Source organism: Rhinolophus hipposideros (assembly GCF_964194185.1).
Source record: "Rhinolophus hipposideros genome assembly, chromosome: 7".
In the NCBI taxonomy this organism is placed as follows: domain Eukaryota; kingdom Metazoa; phylum Chordata; class Mammalia; order Chiroptera; family Rhinolophidae; genus Rhinolophus; species Rhinolophus hipposideros.
In genome coordinates, this window is record NC_138053.1 from 100,727,388 (window position 1) to 100,753,796 (window position 26,409).

The 26,409-nt window shown below is 57.8% G+C and overlaps 2 protein-coding genes across 7 annotated transcripts in view; one reads left to right on the plus strand and one right to left on the minus strand.

Moving 5' to 3' along the window:
* The window catches only part of TPPP (tubulin polymerization promoting protein), a 33,365-nt gene extending 18,589 nt beyond the window's left edge, over positions 1-14,776 (plus strand). Inside the window, exons 2-4 of the mRNA XM_081053154.1 lie at positions 3,792-4,100; positions 10,919-11,072; positions 11,258-14,776. Coding sequence (XP_080909280.1) covers positions 3,796-4,100; positions 10,919-11,072; positions 11,258-11,452 — 654 coding nt within the window. The 5' untranslated portion in view covers positions 3,792-3,795 and the 3' untranslated portion in view covers positions 11,453-14,776. The remainder of the gene's footprint in view (positions 1-3,791; positions 4,101-10,918; positions 11,073-11,257) is intronic.
* CEP72 (centrosomal protein 72) overlaps positions 212-26,409 on the minus strand; it is a 51,871-nt gene continuing 25,673 nt past the window's right edge. For 4 of the 6 annotated variants that reach the window (XM_081053145.1, XM_081053148.1, XM_081053149.1 and 1 more), the window contains 2 exons: positions 24,607-24,718; positions 16,503-23,116 (listed from right to left, as the gene is read on the minus strand). In XM_081053145.1, the coding sequence (XP_080909271.1) occupies positions 22,833-23,116; positions 24,607-24,718 (396 nt within the window). In that variant the 3' untranslated portion in view covers positions 16,503-22,832. Of the gene's footprint in view, positions 1,927-16,502; positions 23,117-24,606; positions 24,719-26,409 lie in introns of those variants that run through there. The other 2 variants (XM_081053152.1, XM_081053151.1) reach the window with 2 other exon arrangements.

Consider the following 26,409-nt stretch of genomic DNA (forward strand, 5'->3'; position numbering starts at 1 on the left):
AAAATACACAAACAGCCGGGCCACTCACTCGAGGTGAAATACCTATTGCCTCACCTGGTTTATTTAAGTAAACTAAACATATTTTTGGAATTTGCTGTGGGCCAATAAAAAATGGGTTGCGGATCGCAGTTGGCCCGCGGGCCGCAGTTTGGACACCCCTGCAGTAGACCTTGGTTTCTTTTTAAATGAAATTCATTGTTATCACAATATTGCGGAAATAACACATGGGTTTATTGGAACAATTCAAACACGCAAGAACAGCCTCGAAGCCACAGCCCGTCCCTTATGGCTCTGGCTCCTGTCCTGCTGTCACCTGCCTGCTCAGAGCAACGGTTTCCCGAAGAGCAAACGGTTCACTTGGACGCTTCCCCTCCTGGCTCGTAGGGTCTCACTCCTTCCGTCACGTTTGTTCAAGTCAGTGTCAGCACGTTTTATTACCACGATGCGCGTCCATGGTGAAACAAAGGGGACCCCAGACAGGGTCTTGTGGCTGCGCCACCTCTGCCACTGTGAGGTCAGGAGCCCTGCCCAGACAGAGTGGTCGGGAGGACGGTCGTTGCCCCGGTCCCTTCTGTCCACCGTGGCCTCCACTGTCTCAGAGAGCAGACTCCAAGCTGATCCCTAATGAAAACCCATCAACACACCCAGTAATGGCCCCAAAGTGGCGTTGACAGCTCCAGGAGGAGACGTCCAATGTCGCTGTTGCCACCTGCTTTGTAGGGAAAGGCCCTGGGCCAGCTGACCCCAGCCTCCGTTTGAAGGGACTGCGTGAAGCCCTCCGGCACCGGCCTCGCGGGCTCCGAGGCGCCTCGGTGGCTTTTCCCCAGGTGCCCTCCCCGGGCCCCATGGATTCCTGCCACACTGACAGTCACCAATTCCTGTTGGTGAGTGTGGCAGAGCCACCAAGCTTGTCAGTCTGCAGCCGGTCTCGGCCCTCACCCCTGGGGGGTGGGGACAGTGGGTGCAGAAGTCCCCAGTTGGTAGGGTTTTCTCTCAGGACATTTAAAGCGCCATCCTTGTCTCCTGGTGCCAGCCTGGCTGAGTCCTCTTTCCTCTCCCACCTGCTTACCATTGTGGGGGCTTAGGGGCAGGGGGGGACCCCAACTGTCCAGTGGGGTTCAGGGCGGTATTGGTGGCACACGCCAGTGCCTTCGTGTGACTCGTCCCCACTCACACTTCCCCTACACTTGGTGGCAAATCAGCGCTACGTCTTACCTGCCTCCGTTTCCCCTTGTGCACCTGTCCCCTGGGTTTGTTTCCGTGGTCATTGCCTTTTCCAGGTAAACCTCAAGAAAACAGAATTTGTGACCTCGTGTTCAGTCCTCACTTCCAGGGACTGCAGGTGCAGCCAACAGCGAGCCGAGCTGTGCCTGAGCCCACATCTGTGCCCTGTGTCCTTCACTCTCAGTCCCGGGGCTCAGCTTCCCAGAGAGCCTGCCCTGTGTACCTGTTAGCACGTGTCCAGGGTACTTCACAGGGGTCCGTCTCCTCTGACCTCGGTGGGGCGCTTGGCCCGCCACACACCGGGGGGCTCGCTGTTGGCTCCTGGAGGGCTGACTTGGGGACACTGAGCAGGCCGGGTCCACCCAGGTGGCCCTTGCTGTGAAATGGCGCCTGGAGGAAATCTGCAAAATGCAGAAAAGCACGAGGAGAAATGACCCGTAATTTCGACACCCAGAGACAGCTCTCCCAGGGTCACTTTGCCGTGTTCTCTTCTCCCACGTGGTGTGGCCTGCACCACAGAAGGCACTGAATTTGGGGCACCCTGAGAGCTTCTCACACACAGACACGTGTCCCCACATCCTCAAAGCCGACTCAGCTTCTAGACCTTTCCAAGCGGCTTTCCTGCCTGGGCCTTGAGCTGCAGAAGTGCCATGGTGAGCACTTGGTGAGCACTCAGCTGCCGTCGCCGCAGGTCAGGAGCTCCTGTTTCAAAGAAATGGTGTCAGCGATAAGACGGGAGGCCGTTCCACTGCCACCCGACTCGCCTTGGCACTGGGGTCCAGCAGAGATGGCATCCCCTGTGTCCCGTAGGCGCCCACACCCTTTGTCCCCCGTGTCCTGCAGGCGCCCACAGCCCCATCCTGTCCACTGCAGGCGCCCACAGCCCCGTCCTGTCCCCTGCAGACGCCCACACCCTTTGTCCCCTGTGTCCTGCAGGCGCCCACAGCCCCGTCCTGTCCCCTGCAGGCGCCCACACCCTTTGTCCCCTGTGTCCTGCAGGCGCCCACAGCCCCGTCCTGTCCCCTGCAGGCGCCCACAGCCCCGTCCTGTCCCCTGTCCCCTGCAGGCGCCCACACCCTTGTCCCCTGTGTCCTGCAGGTGCCCACACCCTTTGTCCTGTGTCCTGCAGGCGCCCACAGCCCCGTCCTGTCCCCTGTAGGAGCCCACACCCTTTGTCCCCCGTGTCCTGCAGGCGCCCACAGACCCGTCCTGTCCCCTGTAGGCGCCCACACCCTTTGTCCCCCGTGTCCTGCAGGCGCCCACAGCCCCGTCCTGTCCCCTGTAGGCGCCCACACCCTTTGTCCCCCGTGTCCTGCAGGCGCCCACAGCCCCGTCCTGTCCCCTGCAGGCGCCCACAGCCCCGTCCTGTCCCCTGTAGGCGCCCACACCCTTTGTCCCCTGTCCCCTGCAGGCGCCCACACCCTTGTCCCCTGTGTCCTGCAGGTGCCCACACCCTTTGTCCTGTGTCCTGCAGGCGCCCACAGACCCGTCCTGTCCCCTGTAGGCGCCCACACCCTTTGTCCCCTGTGTCCTGCAGGCGCCCACAGCCCCGTCCTGTCCCCTGCAGGCGCCCACACCCTTTGTCCCCTGTGCCCTGCAGGAGCACACGGCTCCATCCCCGCGTCTGGGATTTCTCCCAACAGCAGGTCTACTTTTTGTGCCATCACAGAGGGGGACGGGGTGGGACAGCACCCGTGAGGCCGAGAACGTTCAGCTGGTGGTCGTGGGCATGTGAATCCGGCTGCTGGCAGCTTGCAGGGTCTTGGGTTCAGCAGGGCCTCCAGGACCCTCCCCGCCTCTGCCTCTGTCCTAACTGGTGTTAGCAAAGCAGATTTAAAGGGGATTTCAACGAGTGGCAGGGTCCTAGGCCAGCTCGCTTGGTGGCCCCGACCGAGTTCACTCCTCTCATTGAGCCCCTGTGCGTTCTCCCTGGCGGGTGTTCCTCTGGAGCTTTGCCTGGCTTGGGCATTTGGGGTACCCCCCCCCCGTCCCCGGCCACCAGTGGAGGCAGCAGAGCTTAGCCCTGTGCTCCCAAAGCCTGCACGGGCTCCTGTCCTCAGCCCCACGGGGACCCAGCTGGGTTTGGGGATCTGACACAGCCCCTGCTCGTCCCTCAGTGTCCCTGGCAGATGCCAGGTTCCCTCTCCCCATCTGCACGAGGACAGCGGTCTCAGCTCCGAGGTGGGGGCAGCAGGATGGATTCTGCCCCCCCCCCCCAAGGAAGGCAGTGCTGCATGGCCCTGGGAAGGACATCGTTCTGGGAGTCCCCAGAGGAGGGGAGCGCGTGGGGGGCTGACAGACAGGGGGCGGGGCTGGGGGCACCCCCACGGTCCTGCCATTGCTGATAGCGTTGACTGTTTGGGGAGGGGAGGCCCAGCAGTGGCTGGCAGGGTGCTGGTACTCGGGGGGCAGTGCCTCGCCCAGAGGCATCCAGCCGGGGCCACCTGCACAGGGTTCTGGCCCCTCTGCCCAAGGTTTGGCTCCGCAGGTCTCCGGGTCCCTGCCGTGTCCTGAGTGGGCAGCGACCCCCAGAAACAGAATAACCCTCTGCCATCCTTCCTCCCCAGGAATATGGCTGACAGCAAGGCCAAGCCCATCAACAAGACACCCCCAAAGTCCCCAGGGGACCCCGCGAAGGACAAGGCGGCTAAGAGGCTGTCCTTGGAGTCAGAAGGTACCCCCGAGGGGGCGGCCGCGGCCCCCGAGCTCAGCGCCCTGGAGGAGGCCTTCCGGCGGTTTGCGGTGCACGGGGACACCAGAGCTACGGGCAAGGAGCTGCACGGGAAGAACTGGTCAAAGCTGTGCAAGGACTGCCAGGTGATCGACGGGAAGAATGTGACTGTCACCGACGTGGACATCGTCTTCAGCAAAATCAAGTAAGTGCACTGGGCTCGCTGGCGTCCCCAGGCCCACAGTGGGCCGGACGTGCGACTGGGCAGCTGGGGTTCGGGCTGCAAGGAGGTGTGATGCTTCCAAACCCTTCCGATCCCAGTCAGGTGCCCCAGGATTGGAGCCAGAACACCCCGTGTGGGGGGCCCTGCCCCACGGGGCTGGGGGAGCTCAGGTGGCCGAGTCTGGGAGGTGGCCACCCGTGCTGAGCTGTGAAGCCTGTTGGAGGTGCCAGTGGGGTCCCACCCGGCCCTGCCAGCCAGCCCCTCCGTGGGGTCCCCTCCACTTTGGGAAATGGCCACACATGAGTCAGTGTGGCCAACACGACAGCGAGCATGGAGTCTGCGCAGTGCTCCGGTGCTTCCTCGGTGCGTGTCCACGCCGGCTGCACACATCCTTCCTCCTAGACGCTGGGAGCTCGTGCAGGCAGGGTTCTGCCAGGACATTCCCCTGCCATCCACAACCCGTGACCACACCTGAGAAAATTAGCAGCATCCCCCAGGGGCACCAGCCGTCCAGTCTCTGTCCAGGTCATGCCTGTTGCTGGAAAATGGTGTCATTCCCGCTTAGTTTGGCCCGTGTCCGTCGCAGTCTCTAGTCCCACCATGTTCCATCTCAGGTCACCCGCGCCTTCCGCTTAGTGGCCTGGCTGCTCCATCCGTCCTGCTCTGAGCACAGAGGTCGTGAATACTTTCTTAAGTTGCTTCCCCAGAGGCTGTGACTTCATGTCAGCACTGTGTGTGGAAATGCTGAGGCGAGGTCTCCCCGACGCCCGGGGTGACAGCCACCTGAGGCTGAGGGGCAGCCATCACTGCTGGTCCCTGCAGAGCCCCAGGCCGGCCGTCCTGGGGTTAGGTCGTTCCCGTGAGGCGGGAGGTTGCCCTGGGGTGCCTGGCTGGGGCAGGGTGGCGGTGGCGCTGAGTGACGGGGCACAGGAGACAGGCACTCATCAGGTGGAGGGGACCCCAGCTTTCCAGCCTCCCCTGAACAGTGGGAACCAGTAAGATTTACTCCAGTTGGACAGAGCCCCAGCGACACAACAGGGGGACACGGGATCCCGGAGCTCCCCGTTTCCAGTGAGCCTGTGCCGGCTGAAGGCCCGGGTTAGAGGAGGGCGCAGGCGGGGGGAGAGGCGCAGTGGGGGCAGGGCTGCGGGCTCGGCACGGTCCCTCCCTCAGTCCCAGGCAGGTCCCGCGGGCCCGTAGAGCCGGCCCGGGTAAACTCAATGTGTCAGGAACCACAGAGGGGACAGGCGCACAAGCAGAGGAACCCCGAGAGCTGTTTCTGTTGGGGAATGTTCCAGAAGGGCTGGGAGGCAGGTGGGATGAGTGCCACAGGTCCCCACGCCCACGGCACTGGTCCAGACTTGCTGTGTCAGGTGGTGGTTACTCTTCCTTCCTCTGCAGCAAGTTGCCCTCAAGCTGCTGCATGGAGCCACTGCACATGTGTGCACACTTAGCTCACAGCCCTCAGGCGCACACTCCTTCACGGGAGGTCATGCAGCGTGTGCATGAGCACACACGCGCTCACAGCCCACACACTACAGACATGCATATGTTCATGTGTGCACAAGCCCACAGTGCACACGCACACACGCATGCCCACACAGGCTCTGCACATCCTTGCAGGAGGAGGGGAGGTGGCTCATTCAGAGGATGAGTACGCTGGACAGGCCAGAGGCCCGTGTGCAGGAAGCAGGGCCCACGTGGGGCGCTGGGTCACAGCATGAGTGGGCCCTGGGAAGGAGCCCACCCGCTCCCAGTGCCTGTCCTGGGAGCAGGGTGTTAGCTGCTCGGACACTTCGTGCCTGAGGCCTGGTCCCTGGCTCCTGGGCACAACGGGCTCCCCATTGCAGAAGCCAGGGCTGTCTCTGCCTCAGTTCACTGTAGGGGGATGTGGAATTGGAGAATGGGCAGCTGTGGCCCCAGCCCAGTGAGGGGTCCTGGTCACCACACAGTCAAGGTCACAGAGTGGCAGCCACAGAGACCCCTAGAAGGGAGGTGGGGTCCCCATGCCTGGGTGGCTTGCTGGGCATCACGCAGGGTATGGTGGAGGGACTCATGCCTTGTCCCTGGGATGGAAGAGGCAGACAGTGTCGTTGGGGGGACAGTCCCCGGGCAGGGTCGTGGGGTCCTGCAAGATGGGTGTGGGATCTCAGAGTCACCCATTTGGTGGAGAAAAGCTGGCCCTTCCTGTTTGGGGGAGGTTGCCAGGGCGCCAGCTGGGGTATCTGCAGCCTTTGTTTACATCCTGTCACCATGGCAGCGCCTGTCTGTTTTCATGTTACTATGCGTTACATTTTAAACAGATTTCTTGCCGCTTTATAGCAGGTCTGGACGGAAGACTATTGTTACCTAGACAAAGACTCGGGCACCCTCCCCGCCGCGAAGGACAGACGATGGTCAGTCTGAAATATTAATTAATCAGGAGTTGACATGCACAGGCAGGACTGCCAGCCTCACAGTGCCACGTGGGGGCCGTGGGTGGCAACGTCCACTTCCGTCCTGCCTGCCTGTGCGGCTGACACTGGGGTCCCCGGCCTGCAGGGCAGCGGCCGGACCGAGGGGCCGAGGAGGGCAGGTGTCTGCTCAGCCTCTGCCACCTCCCAACTGTCCTCCGGGTGCTGTGTTCACACAGCAGCGGCCTGTTTCCTGCGACTCTGAGGCTGACACAACTCGCCCGAGTCCAGCGTCTGGTCCCAGGCTGGGAGCGGCCTGGAAAGCTGCTCTGTGCTGGCCACACACGCCACAGCCATAGACAGGACACGTGGGAGTGGTCTGAGGCAGGGACCCCTCGGTTCTGGGGTAACGGACCCGAGCGGTGTGCACCCCGGAAGCTGTCGGCCCGCGAGCCCCCTTGAGAGCGCCGTTGTGGGGTGGAGGCTGCTGGAGTGGGCAGGGGGCTCTGCGTGTGATGTGATGTCCAAGAAACACCACCGATGAGTGACCTGACAGGGCTGGTGGCAGAGCCTGCTCAGTGCCCAGGGGCTCCCTCCCTGCTCCTGGGCCTGGGGGCTGAACGGGCCACACTCCGCGAGTGAAGGGCGTTTCCTGCCCCAGCTCCTCCCTCCAGCTGGTGGCGAGGGCCCTGGAGGGAGGGTGCCCCCAGCTGTGCTTTCAGTTTAGGTGTTAGGGTCTCCACCAGGGTGGCTGTTGGTGAATCCTCTGTGGGGCCCTCTCGTGGCCACCCAGGCACACACACAGGACGTTCTCTCCTAACTAGGGGAGTGTAACTGAACGTGAGGGTCACAGCTGCCCCTTCAGGCAGGTTGGCACCTTGCCTGCCCCACCTGAGACCTGAGCACCCTGCCGTCCACGGGCGGGGGCTGGGTCTGCGCTCCCGGCTCTGCACCTGCTGAGGCCCAGTTGGGGGGGACCCGGGGGGGCCGGTCACTGGAGGGGGCGAGGGGCGGTCTCCAGGAGAGGCCGATCAGAGCAGCTGCACCCTCCCCAAACACATCAGGCGCCCCCAGGTGTCACGTCCCCAACAGGCACAGGTCCCCCCGGAGCCCATTCCCCCTCTGGCCCAGAGCTGATGGGTGTACCCAGAGGCTCCCTCTCTCTGCCTCTTGGCAGTACCTCCGATGCCCCCTCGACCCCTCGCTTCCTGCCCACACTGCCCACAGCCAGGCTGCTGTCTGGACAGGTCACCTGGGGGAGCCTGGGGGAGCCTGGGGGAGCCAGCACACTTTCTCTGATCCTCCCCCCGGGAGTCTGGCTGTGCCTTTCAGGAGGGGCTGGGGGTCCCATGCTCCATCCTGGGACACTGGCCAGAGCCTGGGAGCCTTCATGTTACTGGACACACACATCTGTCCTTGCAGGTCTGGACTGGCCCCCGGGGCCCTGGTCTTTCAGGAGCAGCCAGCCTGGCCCCTTTGCCTGCCCTGAGCTGGGCCTTCAGGCCCAGGGGACGCAGGGCCTGGGAAGCAGAGCGTAGCCCCAGGGCCCCCATGGCTGCTGGGCTGACTTGCCAGCACAACAGCTGCCACTGAGCAGGGCCGGTGTGGGGACACCGCCGTCCTGAGGACGCGAGAACAGGCCCGCTCTGTGTGCCGAGAGCTGTGCGATGGGATCGTGTCTCCAGGGAAGGGACTGGCATTATCATTCTAGAACTTGCTGGGGATTTTCCCAGCAGCAGGACACTGAGTCCCCTGGGGAAGGTTCTGAGACCCACCTACCAGTCACACTGGGGACACTTGGGGACAACGGCCTGGCCAGATGGAGTAGGCGAGCCAGGGCCCTGGGGCTGTATGTCCACCCAGATCTGAATGTGGCCTCTGACGGGAGCCCCCGTTGGCAGTCCCCCACCCCTGGGCTGAGTGAGTCAGACTGGTGGCGCCTGGTGCCGGGGCGCCCTGAGACGGCCGTGCGCTCCAGGGGCTGGTCAGAGGGTTGGCCGTCAGGCCTGGCATTCATGTGCCATCCCAGGCAGGCCGTGACAAGAGACAGGAGTGCTTGTGACAGCCCAGGACAAACAAACAGGCCTGTGGCTCTGGAGGTTACCCACCCCGCAGGGTCCAGAGGGAGAAAAGAGGCCATGTTTACACCATTCCAGGCAGCCAGGCTGAGGGCAGCACCTGGAATGGCCCTGCATCTGATCCCAATTCATCCAACCTGGCCCCGCAGGCCTCAGCGTGCTGGTGGGTTTCACGGCCGAGAGCTCCATGGGGCAGAACCTACCGCCAAACACGGAGTCCGATGAAGCCCTGTGTCCACCCGCCACCCAGCGCCTGCCCTGTGGGCCGTGTGGGGAGAAGTGCCCTTAGGACAGACGGCTCTGAATGCTCCTGGTCCCTCTCTCGAGTGGCCTCCCTGGAGTGAGGTCGGCTGCGGCCTCCGCTCAGCTCTCCTGACTGGGGGCGTTGCTTTGCATGTCCCGCGTTTTCAGACACACGTGTCACTAGTGCAGGTGGACCCCGTCTGGGCTGTGGACGTGCCAAAGCGTGTCTGTTGCTCACCGCCGGCGTTTCTGGGTCTTGGTGACTGAAAACTGTGAGTGAATAGCGATTCCACGTGAGCTCCAGTTTTCATTTCTCCAGGGAAAACCCGGGAGTTGTGGGGTCGTGACCTCTGAGAAACTGCGCAGTGGACACCATGCTGCGTCCCCCCAGCGGCTGCGTCTGGGTGCTGGCCCCGCGTCCCCATGCATGGGGGACGCCGTCTTCTTCCGTCGGGGCTTTTGGGCCGTCCCCGGGGTGTGCGGCAGGTCCCTGGGGACTGGCTGCTTTGGCCCCCACAGGTCTTTGAACCACGTCTGGTTCAGCGATTCTGCCCAATTTTTCACACTGGGTTCCTTCTTCTTGTTGAGTTCTAAGAGTTCTTTGTCTATTTGAGACACAGTCCTTTATCAGATGTGTGTTTTGTGAGTATTTTCTCCCAGTCTGTGGCTTGTCTTTTCATTAGTGTCTTTTGAAGAAAATGGTGTTTAAGATTTTGTTGAAATCTAGTTCATCTTTGTTTCTTTTATGGACTGTTTCCTGGTGCCATTTCTAAGAAATCTTTGTCTAACCCCAGGTCACAGAGACTCTCTTCGATGTTCTTCCAGAAGTTTTAGCTTTAGGCTTAGGACTTTGATCCTTCTGGGTTCACGCCTGTGCACGGCACAAGGCAGATGGCAGCTCCTCCCTCTACGTGGGGTGTCCAGTCTTCCAGCCCCGTGTGTTACAAACGTGCTCCTTTCTGCACTCAGTAGCCTTTGCTGTGAATCCTGTGTGTCCTGTCGTCTCGTCCCGGGGCTGAGACGTGTCTTGAACTTGGGCGGTTTGAGCTGCTACGCACCCTGGCTGGGAACCACGGGGCCGCTTCCCGCCATCTCTGGTTTTAAAACATTCAAAACACACTGAATGGAAGAGCTGGGAAAGACCCAGTTAAAGTGGCAAGAATGTTCTCCAGTGAAAATTATGAAAGGTGATGAGCCAGTTCAGAGCTTTCCTCCCGTCACAGATGCGTTTGCAGGAAGTGCTGGCGGCCGCTCCTCACACCCCTCGCCCGCTCCTCACACCCCTCGCCCGCTCCTCACACCCCTCGCCCGCTCCTCACACCCCTCGCCCGCTCCTCACACCCCTCGCCCGCTCCTCACACCCCTCGCCCGCTCCTCACACCCCTCGCCCGCTCCTCACACCCCTCGCCCGCTCCTCACACCCCTCGCCCGCTCCTCACACCCCTCGCCCATGCAGCGGCTCTGTCCTGGGAGCACCCCTCCTCGCCCTGTGGTAACCCTGACGGACTCCCTGGCCCCACGCAGCACCCAGGTCTCCCCTGTGGTTTGGATCCACTGAGCGCGTCACTGTAACTTTTCTGAGTCCTTCCCTGACTGGAGGCCACACATATACCGTTTAGAACCAGACAACGGCTTTGTTTCAATGTCCAGTTGTTCATAAAGGACGTGCTTCCTTTAAGCTGTTTTCCAAGACAATTTATATTTGCTATTGTTACCAATGGCAACCAACTGTTGGGTGTAAACACTGCAGGCAGGGAAGGGGGGAGGAAGGGGGAGGGTAGGGAGAGGGGAGGGGAGGAGAAAAGGAGGGAGGAGGGCAGGGGAAGGAAGAGCGGGGGAGGGGAAGGGCGAGGAAGGCGTGTTCTGTATTTTAATGTTAGACTCGCTTTCTGGTGTGGGAGAGAGGTGGGCGGGGGTCCCCGGGCAGCGCTGGGCGCCCCATCAGGTCCCTGGGCAAGGTTAGGGTTCACCCATGTGGTCGGGTGGCCTGGTCACAGCCCAGCGACTGCTCAGAGCAGTGGTTCTTCAGCATGGGAGCGAGTGGCCATGCAAGTGGCTGGTGTCCCTTCGTCCTCTCTCCCCGCAGAGGGAAGGGCTGCCGGACCATCACGTTCGAACAGTTCAAGGAGGCACTGGAGGAGCTGTCCAAGAAGAGGTTCAAGGACAAGAGCAGCGAGGAGGCCGTGCGAGAGGTGCACAGGCTCATCGAGGGCAAGGCCCCCATCATCTCAGGGGTGACGGTGAGCGAGGAGGTCCCTTGGGGAGCGTGACACGTGAGGTCTGGGGAACGGGTAGCAGTGCCCTAAGGACAGGACGAAGCCTTCAGGCACCTGGGTGCGGGCTGGCCCAGGCCGCCCCCCAGGGCCCCTCTTGCAGGGACCTCCCCTCCCTCTGTGCTGCTAACCCGCTCCCTCTCCTCCTGCAGAAAGCCATCTCGTCCCCCACCGTGTCGCGGCTCACGGACACGACCAAGTTCACGGGCTCCCACAAGGAACGCTTCGACCCCTCGGGCAGAGGCAAAGGCAAGGCCGGGCGCGTGGACCTCGTGGACGAGTCGGGCTACGTGCCCGGGTACAAGCATGCGGGCACCTACGACCAGAAGGTGCAGGGGGGCAAGTAGCCGCCCTCCTTCGCGGGCCCACATCGCCTCACACTTCGTTACATTCCTGGACTCACTGGGGCAAAACTCAGATGCCCGGGCAGGGGGCTGAGGGTGCCACTCAAGCCTGCCTCCTGCCTGGGACCCGGGCGCGCTCCTCTCCAACCCCAGGTGGGCCCCTGAACTCAGACCTTCCTCTAACACACCTGCCTCGTCCCTTGCTGGTAAGTCAACAACTGGTCATTTCCAGAGTCTTCTGGGACCAGACCACACGGCCACCTGGTTTGCAGGCGAAGGGGGACCCTGTCAGAGGGGACCTCCTGGCTGGCAGACTCTCCCAGGAGCCACAGGGCAGTGTGCACTAATACACCGGCAGCAGTGAAACGGGAGAATCCGGAACTGGACACGGCGGCGTCTGCAAGGCCTCATGCAGGTGTGGGCCACGGTGCACGCTCGCACATGATACTCATGCTGACACACATGCACTTGCTCACGCACTCACAGGCCTACCCACACTCGTGCACACGCACACCCACGCCCATGGACCAGGTCTGTGCTAAGTGCGCTCATGTAAGTGAAGGCTAGTGTGCAAACGAAGGTGAGCCAGGAAAGAACGCCCCTCGGTGGACCCAAGGAAAGTGATTTGATGTGTGAAGCTAGGAGTTTGAAAGGAAGGACGACAGGTCATTTCGGTTTTTAAATGAGAAACGAGAAGAAACCATAACTGTTTCTTTATCCTCAGAACAGACCTGGAAAGGTTCCGGACACCCTGCCTCTATGGCTCTCTTCCTGCCGGCCCTGCATCTCCGGGTCACAAGCCCCTGTTGGCTCGGAGGCTCCTGCACAGGCTCGTGACAGGTGTCTTCTGCCCGTGCCCGCTCTGGGCTCCAGGGTCGAGGCTGAGTGGACCAGGCTGCCCCTTTTCGCTCACAGCACAAGGCCCCTGGGATCAAGCCTCCTGGGCTGTCCCAACTCCTGAGCGAGGAAACCGCACAAAATCAGGTCAGGCTGGCACTTGGTGGCAGCACATAAACGGATCCACAGTCTGGTGTGTGACCAGCTGGACCGTGTGTCCTGGAGCTGGTCCTGGCAGAAGCCCCCAGCAGCCTCGGGGAAATGCTTACTGGAGCTGGGCCACCCCACTGTGCGCTCTGCACCCCCTTCCTAGACACGCAGCTAAACAGGCACCAGCACTGCCGTGGCGCACACACGCGCCTCCGAGCCCCGCCCGACAGGCTCAGGGCCAGCGCGGCCAGATGACATGGCCCCTCTGAAGCAACTGTCTCCCCCAGGCCCCTTGCCACCGCCCTGCAGGCCTCTACTTGTGGGTGGTGATGTCCTCTGCAGGCAGCTGTTCTGAGGCACTGGGAGCTCCCAGCGTGTGGAACTGGAATGGAGGAAATCATAGAGCACAGGCTTTGAGGGTCACTTTTAGGTCACAGTCTCACTACTGCCTCGAAAGTTTCTAACTTGGGGATCCTAAGTGCCTGGCTGGGCAGGGAAACTGAGGACGGAGGTCTGGGGGAAAGGCAGGCAGGAGACCAGCCCTCGCCCTGTGCTCCTCCCCTGCCCCAGGCTGGACCTTGTGTGAAACCTGTGGGAAGCATGTCTGAAGACAACCGAACATGCCACGTGTTTCTTGACAAACCACAGCCCATGTTCCATGGCCGGCGACATTTTCATCAGTGGTCACAGAGCAGGGCTCCTCCCCAGGGCCCGGAGACACCGCCGGGGACGTGGGTCTCCTGCCCGTGAATAGCCCAGTCCCCACTGTCACAGACACTGGAGTCCAAGACCTCGGTCACCACAGCGTGCACGCCAGAGAGGATAGCACAGGGTCCCCACGCCACAGCCTGTAGAGGAACGCATGTCACTTGGGCACCACGGATGCTGGCCCTTCTCAGTGCTGTCGCGCCCCCAGGACACGAGAGGGTGCCCGACACCAGGACGTGGTCCCTGTCTGAGAATGCTGTCTTCAGGCAAGAATGGCCTCCACATGGAAGGTCCGACCCCAGTGGGGGTCTGGCTGCCAGGAGCTCACCGGGAAAGTGGGGTCTAAGCAAAAGAAACAACACGAGTGCCCGTCCTTGGGGTCCTGGCCGCAGAGCCCACCCTGGACTGGAGCCCCCGTCTTCCCGTGAGGCGGTCCCGGCCCATGGAGCACCAGCGCCACCCCACAGGCCGGTGCAGGTGACCTGCCTGGCAAGAAAGGACCGATCACCCTGCTGACCCTTACAGCAGCACTTCCCTTTGCGTGTCACCAATGAGGGTCAAGTGCACCTAGCTGCTCCCCCGGTGGCCTCACGGTGCCAGCCCAGCACAGGGGCTCCTCCCGGGAGAAGCGCACCGAGGTGCCACTGGGGCCTCCTGCTTCACCTGCCCGTCCGCAGGCTCCGTCGGCCACATGCACGCCAGGGCGCAGCCTCCTCCGGTCAGTGTGGCTCTGCAAACCCACCCTCCCAAGCAGGCAAGCAGGAAGAGGCGGAAACTGAGTCATGAGACAAACTGGTCACCATTCTGTCCCTCTAACACCATCTGTTATTCTTCACTGCGTCGATGTGCAGGCTTTGAACATATGACACATGTGTGGACTCCAGACTCACCGCATGAAACATGCACGAGCAGCCATCAGGTTCCGGCTGCTGTGAGGCTCGCAGGGTGTTTGTGTGCACGTGCTCATGCATCCCAGTCAGCTGCTCCTGACCGTAGTCACACTCTGCATGTCACCTGTGACTAGAGGACGCAAAGCAGGCACCCGGTGACAGGGCCGTCCTGAGGGAAGACACCCAGGAGATGGGACAACCTGAGGGAGGACATACACGTGACAGGACACGTCCTGAAGGGAGGACACTCAGGTGACGGGACACGTCCTGAGGGAAGACACCCAGGTGACGGGACACGTCCTGAGGGAAGACACCCGGGTGACGGGACACGAGCTGAGGGGAGGACACCCGGGTGACGGGACACGAGCTGAGGGGAGGACACCCGGGTGACGGGACACGAGCTGAGGGGAGGACACCCGGGTGACGGGACACGAGCTGAGGGGAGGACACCCGGGTGACGGGACACGAGCTGAGGGGAGGACACCCGGGTGACGGGACACGTCCTGAGGGAAGACACCCGGGTGACGGGACACGTCCTGAGGGGAGGACACCCGGGTGACGGGACACGTCCTGAGGGGAGGACACCCAGGTGGCGGGACACGTCCTGAGGGAAGACACCCAGGTGACGGTACACGAGCTGAGGGGAGGACACCCGGGTGACGGGACACGAGCTGAGGGGAGGACACCCGGGTGACGGGACACGTCCTGAGGGAAGGACACCCGGGTGACGGGACACGTCCTGAGGGGAGGACACCCGGGTGACGGGACACGTCCTGAGGGGAGGACACCCGGGTGACGGGACACGAGCTGAGGGGAGGACACCCGGGTGACGGGACACGTCCTGAGGGGAGGACACCCGGGTGACGGGACACGACATGAAGGGAGGACACCCGGGTGACGGGACACGTCCTGAGGGGAGGACACCCGGGTGACGGGACACGTCCTGAGGGGAGGACACCCGGGTGACGGGACACGTCCTGAGGGAAGGACACCCGGGTGACGGGACACGAGCTGAGGGGAGGACACCCGGGTGACGGGACACGAGCTGAGGGGAGGACACCCGGGTGACGGGACATGAGCTGAGGGGAGGACACCCGGGTGACGGGACACATCCTGAGGGGAGGACACCCGGGTGACGGGACACGTCCTGAGGGGAGGACACCCGGGTGACGGGACACGTCCTGAGGGGAGGACACCCGGGTGACGGGACACGTCCTGAGGGAGGACACCCGGGTGACGGGACACGTCCTGAGGGGAGGACACCCGGGTGACGGGACACGTCCTGAGGGGAGGACACCCGGGTGACGGGACACGTCCTGAGGGAGGACACCCGGGTGACGGGACACGTCCTGAGGGGAGGACACCCGGGTGACGGGACACGTCCTGAGGGGAGGACACCCGGGTGACGGGACACGACATGAAGGGAGGACACCCGGGTGACGGGACACGTCCTGAGGGGAGGACACCCGGGTGACGGGACACGACATGAAGGGAGGACACCCGGGTGACGGGACACGTCCTGAGGGGAGGACACCCAGGTGACGGGACACGTCCTGAGGGGAGGACACCCGGGTGACGGGACACGACATGAAGGGAGGACACCCAGGTGACGGGACACGTCCTGAGGGGAGGACACCCAGGTGACGGGACACGTCCTGAGGGAGGACACCCAGGTGACGGGACACGTCCTGAGGGGAGGACACCCAGGTGACGGGACACGTCCTGAGGGAGGACACCCAGGTGACGGGACACGTCCTGAGGGAGGACACCCAGGTGACGGGACACGTCCTGAGGGGAGGACACCCGGGTGACGGGACACGTCCTGAGGGAAGACACCCAGGTGACGGGACACGAGCTGAGGGGAGGACACCCAGGTGACGGGACACGAGCTGAGGGGAGGACACCCAGGTGACGGGACACGAGCTGAGGGGAGGACACCCAGGTGACGGGACACGTCCTGAGGGGAGGACACCCGGGTGACGGGACACGTCCTGAGGGGAGGACACCCGGGTTTCGGGACACATCCTGAGGGGAGGACACCCGGGTGACGGGACACGTCCTGAGGGAAGACACCCAGGTGACGGGACACGAGCTGAGGGGAGGACACCCAGGTGACGGGACACGAGCTGAGGGGAGGACACCCAGGTGACGGGACACGAGCTGAGGGGAGGACACCCAGGTGACGGGACACGTCCTGAGGGGAGGACACCCGGGTTTCGGGACACATCCTGAGGGGAGGACACCCGGGTGACGGGACACGTCCTGAGGGAAGACACCCAAGTGACGGGACACGTCCTGAGGGGAGGACACCCAGGTGACGGGACACGTCCTGAGGGAAGACACCCAGGTGACGGGACACGAGCTGAGGGGAGGACACCCAGGTGACGGGACACGAGCTGAGCGGAGGACACCCAGGTGACGGGACACGAGCTGAGGGGAGGACACCCGGGTGACGGGACACATCCTGAGGGGAGGACACTCAGGTGACGGGACACGTCCTCAGGGGAGGACACTCAGGTGACGGGGCTCGAGCTGAGAAAGGACAGTGTTGATGGTGTCTATATATCAGGAGAGAACAGTAGAAGGAGCATGTCTGAGAGCTCTCATCGTACCAGAATACTATTTATTTCTATTAACGCCATTGATAAGCAATTAGGGAATGGTCAGTAACAGTGAGCTTTACCAAAATTGCAGTTCAAACTGTAAGTTCAAAATACTATATATTTGTACTGGAGTATTTTTACACTGTTAATACCCTTGGGCCTAGTTTTGAGACGTGAGAATTTTAGCAGGTGCTCCTGTGTTGGGCAGAAGCCTGCGCGAGGGGCACTTCCCTGGCACCACCCCAGTCGTCCTCACCTACACCCAGCACTGAGCTCCAGGCAGGCACCGGCCAGTCCCACCCACCCCACGGAGTGAAAGAGCCACAGGCAGAGGCTCCCAGTCTGCGCCCTGGGCTAGCACAGCCGCCTGTCTCTGTGAACAGCTTTAATGGCAGAGGCCACACCTGTGTCTGAGGCACTGTGGCTGCCTCTGCAGTGACACTGGCAGTGGGGAGGGGTGGACAGATGTCAGGGCCCATGAAACCTAAAATAGCCACCCTCTGGCCCTTCACTGGGGAGCCCTTGAAGACCCAGTCGGGGCATTTATTTACATACAAGCTGGCTCCCACACCCCATCCTACAGCACACGCCACACGAGGACACCTTGTCACCTGTTCAATACAGCACAGGCTGACAATTCAGCTGTACTGTGAAATTATCAATAGGCTAGAATATCCTTAAAACACTGACCCTGAATAGCTTCCTGCCACTGACTTACTACTGAACACTTTGTGAAACCTGGTGGCCTTTGTGGGCACATGGACAGCATGGCTGGGGCGGGGGGGCGGGGAGGGTGGCCATGGGTGAGTCAGGCGTGGTCACCCATGCTTGGAGATGCTTCAGTTAACCCTCTCTCCCTTCAGACTCTTGAAAAACCAAACCAAGCCAAACAACAAAGGAAACGCACAACTGAAAGAAACTTGAAAGGGGTCATAGTTTTGCACTAACTGATTTCAGGAAAGGGAAATAGATTTACATATACATGCAATATATTTTTACACTGTTCTGTTATGTGAGGGAGTAACGAGTCTATCACTTTATCAGGGTGATGGCTAGTCATGTCGATGTCATGGGTGTCCTGACTCAGAAAGTCTAAACCGCACTCACGGGAATGCTCGTGGACGGGGTGGCCCTGCTGTCCGCCCGCACAGTGCGAGGAGCGGTGTTACCATCGGGGTCGCTGTCAAGGCCTGGCTTGGGCCCTTCAGTGAAACAGCTCATGTCTGTCTGCACATTGCGCCTCCTTTGTCCACTGCTGTTAACATTGTGTCAAATGGTAAAGTGACAATAAAGGTGTTAACTGTGGCCCTCCGTTATCCTCAGTGTCTGAACCAGCAGTCACACACAGGCACTAACAACCCGAGAGACGCTCATGTCACCTCACCCGAGACAGCCTTCGCTTCCTCAAGTAGGCGACCCCTGACCCGACCTCACGAGGAGCCAGTGGGCCGGCCATCTGCTGTGTCCGAGGCCTGGTCTCGTCCGGCGCAGCCACAGCACGTTACAAACAAGCACAGCAGCCCCCAAAGGCAGGGACGACATCATCAGGTAACTGCCAGCCTGACAGCCCAGCCCAGCCCAGTGAAAGTTTTCAAAAACAGAGAGAAGATGAAGGCATTATAAACAGCACCAGAGGAACTCCCACCAGGAGACATCAGTAGAAATTATAAATGCAGGAGGAAAGTGATCACAGATGGAACGTCGGACATGGGTGGAAGGAAAGTGGAGCAAAGCATGAATAGTAAGTAACTCCCACCAGTGACTAAAATACTTGGGCGGGAGTGTGAAACCCCCCCGGGAAAACAGAAGGGTCGCAGGCACTTAGAGTGTATGGCCGGTGTACCACGTCCGAGGGGACAGAAGGGCTGATGAACAAACATGAACATGTGATAGCAGAAAGGAGGACGTAGCTTCCAAACTAGCACAGACGAAATGCTAAATGGTAAAAAGTCTAAAAACAGCAACAGTAGAGAGGAAAAAACATCACAGAAAAACAGCAAAAAATGAGATGACATTTAAATTATGTCAATAATATTAGCTGATAAAGCAAGAGAAGGAAACACAGAACAAGAAAATTGATAAAATAGTATTTTTAAGCCAAATGTATCATTAATTTCAGCATGGCTAAAAACAGAAAGGTAAAAGCGGAAACAAAATGAAGAGAAGGACTTGAAGACCAAGGCTGGTTCTCTGGAAGCACTGATCAAGCTGACGAGCTTCCGGTGGAGCAGACGCGGAGCACGCGGAGGCCCAGGGCAGTGAGGTGGGCAGAGCAGGTGCCACGCGGTTAGCACTGAACCAGGGAGGACGCAGGAGCAGGGAAGCCTCCAGACCACAATGCAGACCTCACAGTCTTGCCAGCCCCACAGGGTCCCTGGAGATGGGCTGTCAGAGGTAACCCCGTGGCAGGAGGGCCAGGCCCCAGTGGCCCGCCAGCTCGGTCACCGACTTGGGCCCGCGGATGACAGCTGAGGCAGAGCCCGGGGCCACGAGCAGCTGGAGGTCGTCTCTTACATGCATCCCTTCCCCTGCACGGCCAGGTGTTGCTTGAAGGAGGACACCGGCCCTCCACCTGCCTCAGGGACACAACTTCAAATGCTGAAGCTATTATTGAAATGGCACTAAAAGACTGAGTGTTGGGCCAAAAAAATTTGAAAATTAGGCACCTGAACAAATTCCTAGAGATGCATAACTGAGGAAAACTAACTCAAGAAGAAATGGAAGCCCACATAGTCCTATGATTTAGGGTAAGGAACTACCAACTACAGTGGAAAACCCCCGAAATCTCAGTGGCTGGACACAACAAAATCTATTTCTCACTCACAGAGAGTCCAAGTGGGGTCAGCAGGGATCTCTTCTAACAGAAGAGAAACAGGCTTCCTGACCTTGTGGCACAGTTCGCAAGGTCACCGAGGGAAGGGAGGCTATCAGAGTGGCCTACCACGCAAACAGTTTACATCGCGCTTCCTATGTGTCAGTGCCCTACAACATTATTTACAATAATTCATTCCACCTTCACAACAACCTACAAGGCAGGCACTACTACCGTGTTTCCCAGAAAATGAGACCGGGTCTTACATTCATTTTTGCTCCAAAAGACGCATTAGGGCGTATTTTCAGGGATGTCTTATTTTTTCATCTACAACAATCTACATTTATTCAAATACAGTCATGTCATCTTCTTCTGGAACATCGTCATAACGTACTAAATGCGTCCATCTGGCTGATGATCTTAACTGGGGCTTTATTCGGGAAAACATGGTACTAGCCCATTTTACAAATGAAGAACTCGAGGACAGAGAACGTAAATAATCGCCCAAAGTTAGACATTAAGTGCTGTACCTAGAATACAAAATCCTAAACAAAATGTTAACAAACCAAATACAACAATTTGTCTGTGAAGGAAAACCCATCATTACTAAGTTGTTCTTGTCCCAGAAATGTAAGGTGTTTTTTACATTAGCAAATTATGGTAATTAACCAAGCCGACAACACAGGAGAAAAATCATACACATGGACATCTCAATAGTTGCAGAAAAGTGTCTGATAAAATTCATCCATTCATGATGCACAATTCTTAGCAAATTAACAACGGAAGGAACTTCTTTAACCTGAGAAAGGCCATCTACAAAAAACCAATCACAAATTTAGTGGTGAAATGCTCAAACTTCGCCTTTTATTTATTATCTAGAATTCTATTACCACTTCTAATCCATATTGCACCAGAAGTACCAGCCAGCATGAAAAAAACAAACAGCAAAACAAAATAAAAAGAAAATAAAGTAACGCACAGTAAAGGAATGGAAAAGAAAACAAGAACTCATTACTCACGGGAAACATGACTGTGTTTTGGAAAGGCTAAAATAACTATGGATAAGTTATTAAAATTAATAAGAGCTTAACAAGACACAGAATTAATAATATACAAAACTCAACTGGATTTCCATACGTAACAGCAACAAATAATTAGAAAATGAAATCCCAATTAATTTAAAATATATACCTTTTAGAATGTCATCACAAAACAAGAAAAACCTAGGACTAAATATAACAAAAGATGCACATGACCTCGATGGAGAAAAGACAAAACTACAATGATGTGCAGTAGAGAAGCTCTAACGAGGGGACAGAGGTCTCACTCTGTCTTCATGGTTTGGAAGGCCCACTATTCCAAACCCACACGGTTTGGAAGGCCCACATGTCCATTCTTCCCAAACCCAGCAGTGAAATCTCAAACGGACGCCCAATTTAACCAGCTAATTCTAAAATCTGTGAACTGCAAATGGTCAAAACAGCCAAGACAGACTGCACGTGCCATGAAAGGCCTTGCCGTGCAGAGACGGACAGGGCAGCCTTTGGGGAGAGCAGGCTCAGCCACACACCACTGGTGACCACGGAGTTTTGTCAGCGATGATGGTGGTTAATTGGCCTCACGTGTGAAAACAATGAAATTGGATCCTTAACCTCACAACACACACAAATCAGTTCCATGGAGAATATATATTTTTGTCTTCAAAATAGACAAAACTATAAAATCTTTTAGAAGATAACACAGTATCTTCATGACCACAAATATTTTTTAAAATTTGGATCAAAAATTCTTTAAGCATAATGAAAAAGACTGATAAACTGGACTATATGAAAGTTTAAAATTTCCCTTCATCAAGACACCATTAAAAAGTGAAAAGACAAGAAAAGGCTATTTGCAAATGTAATCCACACAGTACTACTCTAAGTAACTCTTACAGCAAACAGGAGACAGATTATCCAACAGGAAAATTAGGGAAAACACCTGAAAAGGGCACTTTACAAAGACAAAGTCCAGGTGGCCAATAAACGTGAGATAACTAGGGGGAAGCACATTAAAACTATGGGAGGAATATGACACCCTCTAGAATGAAGATACTAAAACCTTCATCAGTCGTGCTGAAAACACAGGCCAACAGAAACCATCACATTTTGCTACCGGGGCTGTTAGTTGGTACAACCACTTTGCATAAAACCAGAAGATGTCTATAGTAAAGCTACCAAGAACATGGGTAAGGACTTAAAGATGGACAGAATGGGAAATAAAACCTTAGTAAACAAAGAACCAGATGGAATTCCAGAACTAAAATATATACAATTTCTGAAATTAAAAATTCCCTGTACAGGCTCAACCGCAGGTAAGGCAGAAGATCAGTAAACTTGTTAACTGGGCAACACACCAGATCCCAAGTTAATCCCTGAGAACAAAGACCCGAGTTTGGTGACCTATGGGGACAATATCCAGTGGTCTAACGTAAGTGAAGCTGGAGTCGCGAGGAGAGGGAGACACGGATAGATAGGTAGATAGGTACTGGGTCAAACAAGAAATTTGAAGAAATGGTGACCAAAACTTTCCCAAATCTGATGAAAAATATAGTTACAGATCCAAGAAACTTAGTGAAATCCTAAAAAGAGAAGCATAAAGTGACAGCCTGGTGATCGTTTTCTACCAGCTGAAAATGCATTAATACTAAAATCTTTTAAATAAATTAGAAACGATCTGGTGACGACAGAAACCCCAGCCCACACACAGAAACTACATTTGGTGTGACACATTTCCCAGCTCAATTACAAAACCTGGTGCTATCGGCCACCGCCGTGACCAGAGGTAACTGGCAAGGACCCAAGGCTGAGTCTCCTCTCAGGGGACAGCCAGCGCCCCTCCGACTTCCCTTGGGACACACGCTGACAGCCACACAGCAGCTTCTTCCTCCGTCAATTAAACAGGGTTCTAAAAAATTCCTTTGTTTTGCTGAAGACGGCAAGTGTCACAGAAGATGGACGTTTCCAAACTACATCTAATTTTATGCCCTGTTATGACACCATTTCAGAACCACACTGAACAAAAGAGAGCTATTTTTACTGTGGGATGTTAATATCAAAAAACAACAGTTTTTTAACGATTCCCACAATTATGAATGTTATTTTATGAACTCCTGGAACTTAACTCGTTTCTGCTCACCGACCAGGGTGCATATCTCGTTTTACACAATTCAATGAGAAACTCAGGTATAATTTGTGAAGAGCCACTTTTTAGGACAATGTATTCGTTTATTAAATAAGGACTAATTGTTCACAAAAAACTTTTCTTCAATCATCACACACGCTCTTTTTCACATGGGGCAGCAAAATGCAGCATTTTCTTGATCTCAAGATGCCTGATGAAACTTAAGGATTTCTATTTTGTCTGGAAACCCGGGAAGGGCCTGCGTACTTCTGCCTTCTCAGGCTGTTTCGGAAGATGGAGCTGTGGGCCCTGAATAGAGCGTGCACAGGCCACCACGTGGGGGGCTTAAGGGGCGCAGGGCGGGTGGGCGCTGCCGTGCGGGGACAGGCCCAAGGTCCTCTTGAGCGCCTGGTAGCTCCAGTGCAGCTGCTGCACCTCAGCCCCGTGCAGCGCCCGCGCCCGGCCCAGCTCCTGCAGCAGGTGCTCGTTGGTGCTGACCAGGGAGCTGCGGGGACACAGGGCCGGAAGTCCCGTTTGCTGACCTGCGGTTGTGCCTGCCAGCAGCACCCTCCCCCTTGACCCACGGCCAGCCAGACCGCAGGCAGTCCTGACCGTAGTATACCCCTCGAGCTCCCCCAGCCACTGCCCCTCTGTCCCCCTTGCCCCCAGACCGGGTGGGCGGGTTTGTCGGCCCCTTGGCCATCACGCCGCCCTGCAGGCCCCCTCGGCACCCGGGGAAGGGATAAATGGACTCAACAGCGAACCCATGGCTCCCTCAATGCCCCATCCACAGAGGGTCATTGAGAGGACCACCGTAGTCCACGGCTGGCAGAGCAATGGCCTGGTTCTAGAAAAGACCCACGACTGAAGTATTTCCAATTCCTGGTCAAGTATAAAGGACCCTTAATGATTCTGACATTGTAACATTAACTGAAAGTCCTGACTTTTGAATATCCTCAACCATTTTTAATTTTAGAAGGCTTTTTGCAGAGAAGGTGCTGCTGTACTCTACTGATTCTATCATCTCCAAGTTGCCCTGCTAGTTAGCAATGACCCAGTTAGCAATGACAAACACATCTGTGGCATCACGAGAACTGGGCGAAAGCAGGGCCACGTTCCCCTGAGGTCCCAGGCCCAGCCCCTGCGGGCAGCAGCCTGTTGGCTTGGACCTGACACAGCCCCTGGCAAGGGAGACGCCACCCCACTCCCGCCCGGTCCACACCAGCCTACAGGGCCAGCTCCTAGTGACCCGCCAGGCGGCCCGTCAGGTCCAGGCAGTGATCTCGCCTCGCCGGCCAATCCCTGTACTCGTGGCTGCGTCACCTCCCTGCCTCTGCCCATCTCAGTCAGGCCCGTCTCTCAGGAGCCCCTGTCCTGTGACCTGTGCCCATAATGGGCCCACAGGGTCTGTGGCCATAAACCCTGAAAGGTCACAGCCTGGCTCCACCTATGACCAGCCTGCACCCAAATCCGGGGAGATGTGGTGGCCTCAGCCGAGGAGAGAGAGAGGACAAGCGAGGACAGTGGAGGAAAGGGCAGGGGTGTGGGCACTGGCCGCAGGCACTGGGGCTCACACAGCCGCACCCCAACAAAGCCCAGATAAAGCCGTCCTCGCCTCAGCCAGCAGCACGCCTCCCCCCGAGGCAACTTCCTGTCTGCACAGCCTCCACCCAGTTTCCAGGACACAATTCTCTAAAGAACAGCTGAGGTCCTGCCTTGACAACACCCACACCCCCAGTTCCCTTCTCACCTCCACCAGAGCCCCCCAGGGACTAAAGGTGGCATCTCCGTGTTGCTCAGTGAGCAGACACGACCAAGCTGAGGGCACAGCACAAGCCAAGGCCCAGGGCCCTTGGAATGCAGGCTCGCGTCACCGACCAGCGTCCCTCACGTGCCCCTCCCCTCATGGCCCTGGTCACACCTCACAGGCTGCTGTGGCAGGAAGGAAAGTCAGCATTCCGACGCCTGGCGCCAGACCCGGCGCCCTCCGCGTACCTGTGACTCTCCTGCAGCATGCGTGTGAGCTCCCGGGTCTCGTCACAGTGCTCCAGGTGCTGCTGTAACGCCATGACCTCACCCGACAACCTCTGCATGCCTGTCTGAAGACCTGAAAGGGAAAGTCGGTAGCTGTTTAGTGAAATTCATTTGTACATTTGGAAAACTAAAACAATTCTAGAGGTTAAACTGGACGGGGATACAAGAGAAAGAATGCAGCTTGGGAAAGGTGAGCTTCTGTAAGCCACTAAGCGGGGGGTGAACAGAGAAGGCCCCGCTCCAGCTGCCTCCTCAGGTAAAGCTGTGGGGATCTGCCCCCAGGAACCCTGAGGAACTGCACCCCTACGGGGAGGGCAGAGAGGTGACAGGTGGTCTGCCTGCTGGCAGGGCAACCCTCAGGCGTCCCTTCCACAGCGCAGTGACCTCTGCCCAAGGGGAGGGCCTGTAGCTTTGGGGAGAAGCGACGGAAGCCCACGGTGGCCCCAAGTCTCTGCTGTGCCCTCTGGTCTCACGGCAGACCATGTGTCTGCATCCATCTACATGACTCCTGCTTCTCTCTGGGTTTCCTTCTCGAGGGGAGAAGAAAGATACTATTTATTGGCTCCCCAATCCAAAACCAGGCTACCCATAAATCCACATGCAGACACGGCCCTGCAGGACCACAGCCCACCAGAGGCGATGGCAAAACCCGCGCAGGAAGGCAGGGAGCGGGGGGGCGGGGGCAGGGGGGTGGTGATGACGACTGAGGTCCTTCTCAGGAATGCCACTGCCATGTGCTCAGACAAGAAAACACTCCTCCGGACCTGTGCCCCCCGGGAAAAAGCCCCACACTAGTCAACACCAAGAGTAACTGGAGGCCAAGACCAGAACCCCACAGGCAACGTTAGAGCCCCTGGCGACCAGGTAGCCTCACAACCCCAAAGGTAAGACAGCCACAGCCCTGCAGGTGGGAGCACCCTCATGTCCCATTTTCATGGGAAATCCCAGCAGGCTAGCTAGGGACCCAGGGCGGGCGTGAGGGAGAGTCAGTCTCCCCTAATAAGGTAAAGGCAGGTCCCGTGTGGTCTCAAGGAGCTGGAGCCACCATGACCCCTCGAGGCTGGCCTGCCCGGTCCCTACAAACAGTCGGTGAGGGGTCCAGGTTGAGCAGGGCAGGACACCAGAGAGAAATGGGGGAGGGAACAGGGCCTGGAAGCCCCCAATGGAGGCTGCCATATGTATCTGCAAAGTTAGAAAAGCTGCCTGACCTGCTCATCTCGGAACTCCTGACAGTGAACAACACGAAGGCCAGACCCCACAAGAGTTACTACAGGAGCGCGACAGCGCCCCTCCAGACAGTGAAAGCCATGCCCAGAACACACTGAAACCACAACTACCCATTTTAAAATGAACCAAAGACAGAAAGGAAGTGATACCAGAAGTGAAGGAAGCACCTACATTAGAATTGGAGAGTGTGAGAAGGGACGTGGCTGCAGTCAGGCAAGGAATGAGCAGCAAAGGGAAGCTTCGCAAGAAATGAAGGCTCAACTGGAAGGAACCCAAGAGCAAGTGAACATGACAATGACATCGGAAAGAAACAGAAGGTGAAAAGGAGAAGTTTTTAAATAAAAGTTTAAATAAAAGGACTGTAAACCACTCTTTACACTCAGTACAATGGCCCAATAAACACGATGGGCAAAGACAGACCAGGGCGACTATGGGTGGCTGCATTCACGCAACAAAGGCCACGGTGAGTACTTGGCACAGAGGCCAAAAGGCCCTGAACCAGAAGTATGGACCACGTGGCCCTTTACGTAGAAATTC